The sequence below is a fragment of the Meleagris gallopavo genome, chromosome 7, assembly GCF_000146605.3.
Source record: "Meleagris gallopavo isolate NT-WF06-2002-E0010 breed Aviagen turkey brand Nicholas breeding stock chromosome 7, Turkey_5.1, whole genome shotgun sequence".
NCBI classification, from domain to species: domain Eukaryota; kingdom Metazoa; phylum Chordata; class Aves; order Galliformes; family Phasianidae; genus Meleagris; species Meleagris gallopavo.
This window is the reverse complement of record NC_015017.2, coordinates 12,244,605-12,257,847: the sequence shown is the minus strand read 5'-3', so window position 1 is coordinate 12,257,847 and position 13,243 is coordinate 12,244,605. Positions and strand designations below refer to the sequence as shown.

General features: G+C 45.1%; 1 protein-coding gene across 1 annotated transcript in view; it reads left to right on the top strand.

Moving 5' to 3' along the window:
* PARD3B (par-3 family cell polarity regulator beta) overlaps positions 1 to 11,683 on the top strand; it is a 353,302-nt gene extending 341,619 nt beyond the window's left edge. The window contains exon 24 of the mRNA XM_031554285.1: positions 7,113 to 11,683. Coding sequence (XP_031410145.1) covers positions 7,113 to 7,470 — 358 coding nt within the window. The 3' untranslated portion in view covers positions 7,471 to 11,683. The remainder of the gene's footprint in view (positions 1 to 7,112) is intronic.
* The last annotated feature ends 1,560 nt before the right edge of the window (positions 11,684 to 13,243 follow it).

Sequence of the window (13,243 nt, the reverse complement as noted above, 5' to 3'; positions counted from 1 at the left end):
AGGATTATTGGACTATTTGTTTTGAATGCTTATTGGGCATTTATAGAGCACCAGCTAGAGTATTCGGGTTTTGTTGCTGTTGATTTGAGTTCTTTAATCCTGATTATCACGGTTCCCATATTTGTTGGTTGGATTTAGGAAAGGAAAGAAAGGAGATCTTTGCCTGCAGGATAGGATTCTCAAAAGCTGGTCAGATCTTCAGTGGAAAATAAACTAACGCTGGAGCAAAGGAGCAAAGGAGCAACATGGCTTTGTTAGTGATGGGAGGGGGTTTAATTAAATGGCATTCTAAACTGTGATGTTAACCAATCTGTGGCATAGTCTGCTCCCTTAGGGATTCAGAACAGTTAGTTTGCTCATGTGCAAAATAAACTGTTGATGCTGCCATAAGAAATCTTAGTAATCTTACAACGAAGTACAAAACCTCTGACTACTGTTTGCCTATTTTGCAGTTGTTTCTGCAATATATTAATCTGTATGGAAAGCTGGCATCTGATTAAGCTTTGTGCTTGGTCCTGAATATAAAGTGTGGAACATCTGTATATCTCCAATTCCCAGTGACTGCCCAGGGAGCTGCTGGGTCCAACACCTCTCAGAATCTTGCCCTCTGCACATAAAAAGAAGTCTGTTATTCAGTCACTTCAGGGCTAGACTTCAAGTGGAGTAATACAAACATGTCTGTACACTTGCATTCCAGGACCGTGGTGCTTTTACTTCTTGTTTCCAAATATTCAAAGCCACAGTACTGTAGAGAGATATGAGCTGTGCACGTAAGTTCTTATGTTCCAGCCAGTCAATACCACTGTTAAACTTGGCAAAATCTCTGCTGACAAGAGTAGAGCATCAGGCTGGCATTGCATCTGAAATATGCTTTTACTTGAATTTCAAACAAACTTATATGAACCTTTACTTCTCCAAATCCAAAACAAATACAATTCCTTTAAAAAGGAGAGAATGTTCTGCTCTTTTTTTTTCTCCCAGTAATGTGGGTCATGAAATGATCATTATTTTTATGGGACTGCAAAGCCTATAGAAGTCAAAGCTATGTAACATACATTGCAGAGCGTTCTGCTAATCCTGTCCAACCACAGTCGTGCCTGGCCCAGGGATGAGGGTCTGGTAACTGGAAACTCGACACTGAAGGAATTCCAAACACAGTCCTCAAACTAAAAACAGCTCTCTCCGCATGGCATGTGTTACATGAGAGCCAGGGATTGTGCTCGTTTATGTTATCTGATTTTTTAGCCTTGCGTTGTTGATGAAAGAACAGGAGAAGAAAGCACCTCCACCAGCTCAGCCCATAAATAATCTGTGTGTGGTGTGTTTGAGGTTAGCATGGCAGTGCGAGGCATCTGCCTTCTACTGAGAGGAGCAAGCCGCTCTCTCAGACAGCAGCCACAGAGCATTTCCTTCTGCTGTGGATCCTTCCCAGTGCTAAGATACCAAATCTGATTTCCTGTGGCTTTTTAAATCCATCGTCGGCTATGGGAAATATTGGTCTGAAAGCAGCAAAGAATATTAGTTATAGGAGTATATTGCCTGTTAAGATGTAGAGAGAGACTTCACTGAAGCTCAGACTCATGCAGCAATTTTTTTGCAACCTGCGATGATTCTTTGTATTTTTATTAGTTATATGCACACTGAATATTAAGCAACAGGACTTCTCAGTGCCACAAACAGCACTGCAGCATCTTTAATGCTGTATGTGGGGGGGTGGGGGGGGAGACTGCATGGTCTTTTCAGTCGCTTGTTTTTAGCATACATTGAGAAGAGCTTTATAAAGACACAGTAATGCATTTGATACCATAAGATTGTTCGTCTGCATAATTTACTTCTTACATCTACTCCTTTTTTCTTTAAAAGTAGACCCTCCTGGGTGAGAACAAACAGCGTGCAATCATGATGCATACAACAGAGTTCTTCAGTGAGAATCTGGACACAGATAGGACCTTGTTGCTTTCTGCTGTTCTTTAATCACAGCCTGAGCTGTGAAGCCATCACCCAGAGTCTCTGTATATCTTGCTTAGACATGAAAGAGACTGCAGCCAAATGTGGGCTTTCCGTTTGCCACTTAGTCTGTGGCTCTCTTTGAAGTTTATTTCGAGAAGTACTCCTGACAAAGTAAGAAGGCAGTTTTTCATGTGAGATTATATCCTTGCAAAATATTCCTTCAGCAGCTAGACAGAGGCAATGATGTAAGAAGGGAGCATTCCCTTCCTTGCTTTTTACCAGGTACTAAGAGTGTGACCTCTGTGATTCTCCCTATACAACAGAGGCAAGAAAAACTCTTTTGTCATGATGAAATCCAAACCTCCGACATGATGGGGCACAGCATGAACAGCCAGATTGTCTTTTTGCTTTCCTTTGCTTTGAGATAACCCAAGCATGTGTCTTTGTGGCTTATGTTAAAGGTGACCTGCAAATGGGGGTCAACATTGAAACATGGTAAACTTGAAATGAAATGTGGGGTTTTTTTTCCCTTTTTTTTTCCCCTTTTTTTTAAACATCAGGTATTTAGGCCAGTCTACCCTGTGAGACTCTTGGCAGCTGAAGTATTACTGAATTGGGTTCTTCAAAAAAATGGAGGTGCAGAAAGCAGAAGCTGTTTTAGTTGTTTTTTTTTGAAACCTAGAGATACCCATTTGATTTCAGTGACTAAATAATATTCTGAGTAAAAGAAGCCCCTCTTATGTATTCTGAATCCTTTCTTTCTGTTTTAAATAATCCCAGAGGCTCTCAAAAATTCTGCAGCAAAGCCAGAATATATTAGATCTTACATGCTTTGTGCTTGGGAGGTAAATAAAGTGGAGATAGAAAAACAATTTCAGACATTAATTGTCATAGAGAAAATAACAATGGGTACTATTAATTGAACATCATCACAGGTTACCTGAGTTACTTGGACAAAGCTGCTTTGTGCTCTTAACACTCAAAATGGATCACAGCTCTTACCTGGTCAAGTATGTGGAAGATAAATCAATAGAGTTGCTAAACAGGACATGAAATGATATGGCCAAATATATTTGCAGCTACCTGCAATTTGTGTGATCTGTGGTTTTATTTCACAAGGTAAGATTTCCTTGTGACAAAATGAACATTGTAAAGGGCACCTTGCCCATGACATAGGGAATGTATTTCACACTAGTTTTGCTCCTTTCTTGAAGTTGGTGCTTCTGCCTGCCTTCGTCTGCTTCCTCTGCCTAGCCTCTGCTTTTAGACTCACGCAGTTGAAGCATCTTCCATTGAAGGGCAGCAGAACTGAATTATCAGCAAAAACACTTTTAGAGCTTTGAGATCACCTCCTTCCCAGGTTGTTGTGTCAGCTTCTCTGCCTTCTGCCTGCCATTAATTTCACTGGATCCACAGGTCAAACAATTGGCCAAAAATCTGGAAAACAGCTGACGGTCAGAGCAGCTCCTACTCAGCATGCCCTGTCAGAGGGCACACTCCGGACCTGGTCCTTTTGAGTGGCTGGACCTGCTTGACCCAATTTGTGGATTTTTGATCACTCCCCTGGGTCACTGATTTTCCACTTGAGGTTATTGGTTTGACCCCCAAATCGTGGGTCACTTGGGAGGTGTGATGCAGCCCTGTGAACTCTGAACTCATCAGGAGCCTACAAAAACAGCAACGAAGGGAAGAGGAATTTCATTAAGGCCTCCTCAGAGGTGGCAATGTCTGCCGAAAGGAAAGGCAGGGGTTGTTTTGGTTCTTAAGGAAACAAGCGTAGCATCTACGAGGGACTGCCAAGAAGAAAGTGTTTTGCTTGGTTGTTACGGTGATTACTTTAAAGGCAAACAACAGCATATACCTTTATACCATGAGCTATCAAGCAAAAATGGTGTTGGTTCAGAGGGGCCCTGCTTGTTCTGCTTAGAACTGCTCCCAGCCTCCCAGACTTACTCCTAATGGTGACAGCATCGCTGTAGCTAGGCTTTGGCATCTGTACATGTTTCTTCTTCCTCAAGAAGACTGATGGCTAATTTGAAGCACTTGGGGAGGGAAGGGCTGTTCTTTCCTGTATCTGAAAACATGTCAGGTGGAGGTTCACAACAGAGACTCCCCAGGCTGGTGGTTTGTGCTGTGAGCAGCTCTCTAAAAGCAGACTGCAGCAAGCATGGCTGGTACGTGGGGAAGAATGGATCCTTAGGAAATAAATCAGTTTCAACATGCTGTGCTGGTCATAACGGGGAAGAAAAGCACCGTCTTTTGTAGCACATGTACTTGCATGCCCAACACCCACTTGAGTAACTGGGGAAATAAGCTGCAGAGGGTGGGACAGTCATGAGGATATCCTTCATGAAATTTCCCCTGGTCATGCTGTTCAGGAACTGGCTTTGGGGCAGAATTACCGGAGTTCCCCGAGCTTTTGCTCACAAGATAGTTCCAGTAATCATTGGTTAGATCACTGGTAATGTTATTGTCAAGGCTGTCAAAAATAAAAAAAAAAAATGTTGCATGCCACCTTCGAGGGCTTTCCATGCCAAGTGGATTTGAGCCTTGTCTCTTAGCACAACCCCTCCTCCAGGTGCTATCCCAAATTCTGAGGAATACACTCCAAAATGACAGCAGATCTGGGTGTTTTAGAGGGGAGAGACTGGTCTGAAAAAGAACAGTTTACATATTTCTGTATTTTCAAGAAAGATTATGTCCTTCATACACGGTCCTCTGATGTCTACTACACAACAAAGAGTGTATAAGTGTACGAATGGTGGATTTTGTTTTATAGCATAGCACTGAAGACCCAATGGCATGAGCTCAAGCTGCTGGATACATGCTTCATGTCTCTGGCACACTTGTACCCTGGTACATCTTCGCTGCATAGTCCCAGGTCAGAGCTGCCTGAATGTGCTACCCTGTGCACTTTCTTCCAGAACTGGCCTGCCTGAGCCTTCCTGGCAGTGGCTCTGCTGGGAGCTGAGCAGCCTGCTGGATGGCAAAGCACATCCTGCTCTGCTGCCACATCCAGGCCTGCCCTGCAAGCTGAGGGATGAGCTGTGCTGGAGGCTTAGAAGATGCTGTGCTCAGTCCTGTTTTCCGCAGTCATTTTGGTACTAACTAATCTTGATTTTGTTATTTTAGAGTAATTCAATGTAGTAGTTAGATCTCTGTCCAAAAGCTGCCTGGCTCCTTGGTGAATTCTAGGTCAAGTTCCAGGTTCAGTCCCTTCTTAATGTGATCCATAAGAGTTTGGTTGATTACAGCTGCTGATGAGAACATCTTTTCAAATCTAATAAGCAGGATCTTAAGCATTACCCTTAATTAAAAGGTGATGGCTGTAGGTTTGACATTTGTTCCTCTTGGTTTGCTGCTTGACACAAAGCAGTTCTGAACATCGCAGAAGCCTTTTCTCATTGGAAGCGCGTTTTTATGTACAGAAGAATTAACAGCTGAGTGGGATGGCACTGACTAGCAAACAAGCCTTCATATGGAAACACGTGGAGCAAATCTTTGGCCTGCTACAGAAATTAGGCTTTGTTACAAGGCGTAGGTGTGTGAGCAGAGATAGCAGTTGTCTCAACACATGCGGCTAAGAGTACTTTTAGTATCTCACAGGGTGGCTTCAGGCCCTTCAGCACTTTGTCTGGACTGTCTCACAAAGAGAGAGAGGGAAAAAAAAGTCAGGAGTGCCTGTCTTTTATAACATTCTGTTTTTAAAGCAAAAAGTCTCTGGGGAGCACGGGGTCCTAAAAGTCCAAGGCCTGGAATTCTTCCTTTTGCTCTTTCCATTTTAAACAGGAAACATTTGCACTAAGTTATTCCACGGAGAGAATTGTAGGTTCATTTCAAGGCAGATAATGTTTGTTCATTGCCTGTGTCCATGATTTACCCCATGGGCTTAAACGAGTGCAGCAGAAAACCACATGTTTTGTTTTACTTCATGCAAAACAAGTTCCAGTGGAGTCTGGAAGCCCAGATTAAGTAGGAGAGGCAAGCTTGTAAAATCTGTGTGTGAACAAAAGAGAGGCATTGACGAATTGTGAGCACCTGATCTGCTATACCAGAATGATGACTTTTTAAATAAATCTATGGAAAGACTGTTCAAACTGTTCATGAGTTTAGTCCCAAACCCACAGAGCAGGTGTAATTGATTTATACTTTCGGCCCCTGTTTTGGGTCAAAACCCTGCCATCTTCCTTCAGCTCACACTTGCAGAGGGGCTGCCTGTACAGTCAATGGGAGATTTTGCCAAAGTGCAAAGGCATTTGCAATCAGACTGGCAAAACCTCCTAATTGAGCTGAACTTTTGTGGGTGCCCTGGTTGACATGTCTGTGAGAACAATTATTTTTGCCATTTCAAAAGTATCACAAGTTAAGCTGTACTAGGAAAAGATATTAGTCCTTCATTAGTGCAAATCATGGAATTAAGATGCAAAAAGCTACAGAGAGGGCTCCGTGGCACATCCTCAGGGATGTCATGTTCACATATTGCTTTCCACGTGAACTGGAGCTTGTCAGATCCATACTGATGCAGACAAGTTACAGACAGGTTACAGAGCTGTTGTAATATCAGACCTTCCAGATCACAAGAGTGTTTTTTTTAAACCTCATTGGCAGCTCGCCCATTAAGCACAGGTATTATAACCTGACATCCCTAGTGCTTCTTCCAGGAGTTCCAGTTTTTCCAACTATGGTTTTTGGAAAGCTTTATGGTCTGACATGTTAGGAGAAAAAATAGTGGGAAATGGCTTGGAAACCGTGAATATTTGTGCATGTAAAGCTTATGGGATTTGCAGACTTGCAGATCCAACTCATCTGTTTATCCTCAGGCCAGATAAGATTCAGTCAAACATGCATTGTTTAAAGGAGCTTTGTTTCCATTATGGCAAATGCATCACAGGAGGCTGATTTTGGGAACTGAAGGGCTCCAGTGCTCCTCCATTGTAAAAGGGCTGTGATGTGTGCTGGACCCTTCTTCCAGCGTCCTGGGTGTTGCAGACTTTTGTAGCTTGCAGGTGGGAGGCTTGGTATCCTTCAGAAGTTCTTTTGACTCATTTGGACCTGTCATGCTTGAGGTGGCATTTCCTTTCCCAAAGTAAACAGACTGAGTACAATAACATGTCACTGAGCTAGTAAAACGCTTTTAATGGGCTTTATGCTTTCCTCTTCAGACGTGGACCTGCAGAGCCACTGGAATATTTAACAGGGCCACGAGTGATCTACAAGGAGAGAGATCTTCCCTACTACCAAGGAGGAGGACAGCCTGTTGTCCACCCATCTAAGGGGAACTACATCCATGCACCAGACGCAAGAGTGGCAGAATTGAGATACCCCCAGTACTACCCAGCCCAGTCTGTCCCAAACCAGCATAAAGGACCCTTCCGGCAGGACGTGCCACCTTCTCCGCCTCAGCCCCACCGTGCACCAGCTTATAATGAGATTATCCGACACCGTGGGACCAGTCCAGACCAGTACCAGTACAGGCAACAGGATCCCAGGCAGAAGAACCCCATGACTGCAGCTGTATAGCCACACACTGGACTTGCCAGCGCAGCCCAGGAGGAATCCTGTTGGACATCGACCCTTTAGAGTTGTTCCCAAGCATGGCTGCCTCTGCCTGTAAGAATGGCACAAGACCTGGAGTCATTTGTACTGAGCTGGGCTCAGCATAGGTGCTTTCTGACAGGTGAACTAAGGCCATGGGTGGTACGATGTGTTTTGAGTATGTGAGGTACCAGACAGTTGAGTATTTTTTAATTCCTTTTCAAAAATAGAAAGTGGCTGCTGGAAACGAAGCGCAGCACTTATTACACCTCAGGGCTATTTACCGAATCTGGTTACACCAATACAGTACGTAGCTTTCTGACCAGCAGCAGCAGTAACACCAGTTTACTGCAGAGCTCTGCTGCAGAGCTTCTCAGTGAGAACACAGCAGTGTGGACTTCTCACGGAGCTTGGGATCTTGTGGGATCAGCTGACAGGGGCCTCACAGAGTCAGCAGCCATGTTCCAGTCACATTCAGACCAGCAGCACTGTGTACTAAGGATGTTGCAGTTCCAGATTTGTAACCTCACATTTGTCTTCCTCTTTCTGTTTGGTAGTGGCAGCATTAATCTTGTAGCCTTACCTTTTTTTACAAGATTCTCATCTTATTGCACCTGCTGCATTTGGAGTAAGGCAAAAAACTTTATCCACCACATGTGGGCAGGCTCAGAGGATAAGACAGCCATCCAAAAGGTGTGTGTCTAGCAGTGCATGCATGTTTGTGAGCATTTCGTAGTCACATGGTGTGCACTCTTCAAAGGTAAACTCCAGAAATCAGATCCTCAGCTGCTGTCAGTGCTGCGCCTGGGATTTCAAAGGAACTAGCCTGCAAGTCATGGCTGAGGAGGTGACTGTGGGCATGGAGTCCATGACTCAAAATCTATTAAGTTACTATACCAGGTGCTGCTTTGGATTGGACAGGGCAGCCTAGTTCCTGACCTGCTCTGTCCAGGATGACAGTCAAGTGCTTGTTGGCAGCATGCAAGTCAGTGGTGGTGCCAGGCCCGTGCCAAGTGCCAAACAACCCAGGTTCCTGCAGCGAGGGCCAGTGGGAGAGGAGATTTTCACAGTGAGAGGTGAGGAAAGAGACAATGAAAGCGATAGGGAGATCTTCAAAACCCTGGGCCCCTGGAGGAAGAGGAGTGAAGAGCTGTAAGAGTTAGTTGCAGAAGTGCAAAGGAAGGGAGCGGGCTGGCAGAGCTGGGGGTCAGGATCACCTGCCAGCTCTCTGCCCCATGCAGCCTAAGCTTGCAGTGCAGCCAGAAGGCCAGAAATCCACAGCCATGTCCACACAGACATGTGCCATCTGGCCCAATAGGGCCGTGAGTCCTCAGAGCTTTGTCTCAAGGGTTTTGTTGAAAGGTAGTCTTACAACCTAGAAATATAGAGCTTCCAAGTGCCCTTAATTTCTCACTATCTGCTTTTGGGAGCATTATTAAATAGTTTGGGCTCCTTTCCTCATCATGAAGAGATCTTGACCTGGCCAAGGACTAAGTTTAAAGATTTCTTTGATGTCTTTTTGATACCTTGATATGCAACAGATTAAATCGTGCAGGTCACTTCTAGGCATTAAATATCACAGGAAGGTCTGTCCTGTCAGGACCGCATCCCTTTCCTACAAACCCCTGGAAAAGGCTTCATTAGGGCAAGAGGTCCACAAGGCACAGGGCAGGGCAGTCAGTGCTCTTTCTGGGGCCACAGCTGTAGCCCCTGGTGAGGATGAGCACATATCTCAGTCAACCCAGTGCTGCCTGTGTACTGCCAGTGAGAGGTTGGTGAAACTGGAGCACTGGGAGTGCCTGTGCCTGCCCTGCTGGCCTGCAGGCTCCAGTGGCTGCATCCACACCAATCCCTAGCACTGGCCAGGCTGGAAACAGCGGGAAAAAGCAGCTTTGGGGTGGTGGGGAGGGGGCACGTCTCCGTGATTCAGCTGCGGGGCTGGACTCCCTGAGGCAGGGGCAGGAGAGCTCCAGATCCAGTCAGGAGGAAGCATTGGTGGGAGGGAGAGCAGTGCAACTGATCATGAAGCAAGTATGTTCAGTTTGTGCTCCATTTCTCCCTGCCCTCTTCCCTAGAAACGTAGGAGGAAAAACCTCTGGAGGGAGGGGTTGGATGTAAGGCCGAGTCTCTTGGCACCCTCCATAAACAAGGCACATTCCCCAGGGAAACTCTGCCTGTCGCATACGTGCTGTACGCAGCCTTCACTGAAGAGTTTGAGATGCTGTAGGATACTCAGCCAAGACTTGGCAGCCGCAGGGTAGATGCTGGTGTTATGAAGGCCCGCTGAAAGTGAAGCGAAAACAAATTAAAATACTTTCCTTTCCCTGCTTGAAACACAACCGCTGATACATTTGATCCAGCTGTAAAGAAACTTACATATTTGCGACAGTGGCTTTATCAAGCCAGGCCACAATTAAGAACAGCTCTGAATATAAGCTACTGCCTTTATAAATCACTCTCAACTAACCCTTCACATGGCATTGCAGCACAGTGAGCAGAACTTATTTACAGTATTTCAGGAGCCAGGGCCAAATAAAATCTGGATGGAAGCAGTTCCTGGATTATTTATAGCCTTTGGAGGACCTGTGTAGTTGTCTCCCCATAACCTGAATCTCTCCTTAATGGCTCCCTCTGACTGCATCAGCTCTGCTGGACGAGGTGGTCAGACTGAGCGCACACCTTCTGAGCTGTTAATCTTACCCAACGGGTTATTAAATGATGTTTCAGTGTTAGATCAGTACAGAGCTTCTTCCAGGAAAAAAGGAAAATGTGCTGCAAGCATAATATATAGATGCATCCTACAGGCGAGGAGCTAAGATGGAGCGGCAGGCTGACCTAGCTGGAGGACAGGACCCAAAAGTATTGCAGAGCCTCCCGTCTGTCTCTGGTGCCATTGTTCTGCGAGGAAATTGCCCTTTGCAGGTTTAATATCTGCTAGAGGTATGTTTTTTTTAAAAGTATAATGTGTAACTACAGTATATATAGTCAGCTTCTCTACAGTGTAAAATGTATGATTTTAGCACCATATTGTGGAAAAATATGTACCGTGCAGAATCCACGAGGTGCTACAACTGACGGTTGAAAATACACACTTGCAAAAATCCAAAAGAGCCGTTAAGTAACAAGTTGTTCTTTTCCCCATATGTCCATATGTTTGGGAAAACTACACATCTGAAGCGCTCTTGACACGTAATTGCCTCGCGTTCCCTCACCCAAAAGGTGCCAGTCCGGCAGCAGCGTCACCGCCGTGGCAGTGGGTGTGAGGGGAGGGCCGCGTTTGCAGCACGAGCAGCAGCGTGCCAGCAGCTGCGCCTCAAGGGCTACGACGGGAGGGCTGCTGGAGGCTTTGCTTTCCCGAGCTGGGGCGTGCAGCCGGCGGCTCTGGGCCTGGCCCTGGCCCCTGGCCAGCTGGGCCCGCAGATGAAAGATTAAGAGATATGGAGAGAGCCTGTGCATTTTTGCAGTGACCACCCACTAGTGAGCCATGTCTTGGCCTGAGAGCAGACGTTAGCACTGTGATGCGGCGTGAGGCAGAAGTCTCTTAGCACCCCCTGAACGTTGTGGAAAAAAGAGGAGCAAAGCATTTCAATAATAATTTTTTAAAAGGCTCCTGCTTTGAAGAATTGCGTGCAGCCTGCATTCCAATTCGCTCCAGTTTCCTGAACTAGCTTCACACGCTGCCTAATTTTATTTTTTTTTTTACAGATGAATTGTGCTACCTCCTCCTCCCAGCCATCGCAGATTTGTTTATCAGTCAATGCTGGGAGTGCATCCCACCGAGTGCTCCGCCGGGGCCGCATCCTGGCGCTCTGCGCTGGGCAGGGGCTGCTTTGCACTTCCAAAAAGCCCTATGCCTGTGCTTGCTCTCACAGAGTTCTGCAGAGTCCCTAAGAGCTTACGTGCAAAGTCGGAAGCACTCTTTACTGTCTGCATCAAAGAAAACACTTTTTAAGACACTTCTGTGCTATTCAGGAGGAGAGGGAAGTGTTTATGATCCTGACAATACCCATGAGTTTTAGTTAAATTAATTTCAAAATCACACGTGTTTGTTTTGGGGGAGAAATTCAACACACAATTTGTGAAGTTTTTTTTTCTAGTACCACATCAAAGATTTGATCTTTTGGTACATATGGCTATATAAATTTTACCTGTTTTATTTTGCATTAAAATAAAGGCTTTAAGACTACATATGACTATGGATTTGCATGTTGAGTCTTTCTCTTATGTGTATCTACAAAGTCATCCTCACCTCTGGATGTGATATGATGGTAGAAGATGGTGCGTGGTCAGGCCGGATCAGAACTGATACAGTGATTTCCACAGAACAAACCACCACAGCCACGTGCTGTATTATGGAAAATGCAATCACCAAGTTTACCTGGTTTCTTATCAAATCTGCATTGTCTTCAGTTGTAGCGACAGAGTCCTGATTTCGTAGCCCTGACTGAAAGGAGGAGAGAGAGAGAGAGAAGTCCCTTGCCAACTCAGCGAATTTCAGCTTAGGCAGCTGCACGCTCGTTGCTAGAGCTCCCCAGGCAGTTTTATCTCGCCATCAGGCTCTTGCCTTCGGTAAGCACCAAGCTGTCCTGTGGCCGTGCAGGTCCTGCTGGCTGAGGCTGTATTTCAGCGAGACGGCTGCAGCGATATCTGCCCAGAGATTTAGGACTCCTTGAAAGTTTTACACAGGTACTTAACTTGAGGTACGTGGGTCATTTTGCCAAAGCTGATGACACAACTTTTCATGCTCCAGATTATGCACGAGCATAAATCTATGTAGAATCAGATCTATGGTTTGCAGAGCATACTGAGATTCGGGCAAGAGTGTTATATTTATGTTAGGTGATGTCATTTTCAAAATAGCAGGTATTTAAGTGAAAAGTCACTGGAACACAGAGAAAGAAGAATTTAGTCTTTCTGAGAAGAAAATTTTGCTGCAAAGAAAATGAAAGAATAAAGAACAAAGTGGAAGGATAGAAAAGTACAGGCTTACAGAAATTACAGTATGCTCCAAAACATTTTGAATGCAGACTTTGGCATTTATGGCCAAGCCTCAGTTCATGGGCAACTCTGAGTAAATTTTAATCCATATTAAATTGTAATTCATATAGGCACCAATTTTTAAAGTTATTGAGTTATAATTTGCATTCATTGCTAAAAACTGGGCAGGTAACATATTAATGCCTGAATTTCTCCTTCTACTCAAGTTATACACAGTAGGAAAAGGCAAACTAAGAGTATATTAAAAGTTGAGAATTCAGTGATCAGAGTTTCAAAAGTGCTCTCACAATTCATGGGAGAGGGGAGCAAGGGAGAACAGTAAATGATGCCTCACAGCTGGCAAAAAGGGAAAGGGATGAAGAATTAGAATGGGATGGAATGGGAGCAGGATAGAGGGTCAGACCTGAGCAGGAAATAAGTGACAGAGAGGAGAGGGGATTGTCCCAAATGTGAAGTTCAGTGCCAACAAGGAAAGCGACTCTCCAATATGCTGACCACTGCTCCTATTTCCACTTTGCATTGAGAGGCTTGTGACATTAAGCCCACTGAGTCAAGAGCTGTTTGCAGCACAAAGCAAGTGACTCCTGATTCAGTGGGCTTAGTGGATAGGTGTCACAAAACAGAAGGGCAAGAAGGAATTGAGGAAACCCATCAACTAGTATGGGGAGGGAAAGAGAGCCCCTGCTGCCCAAATCTCCCAGCCTTCTGCCTGCCTGCCTCTCTTCACCTCCCTGAGTACCACTGCCACCACCAAGTCCCC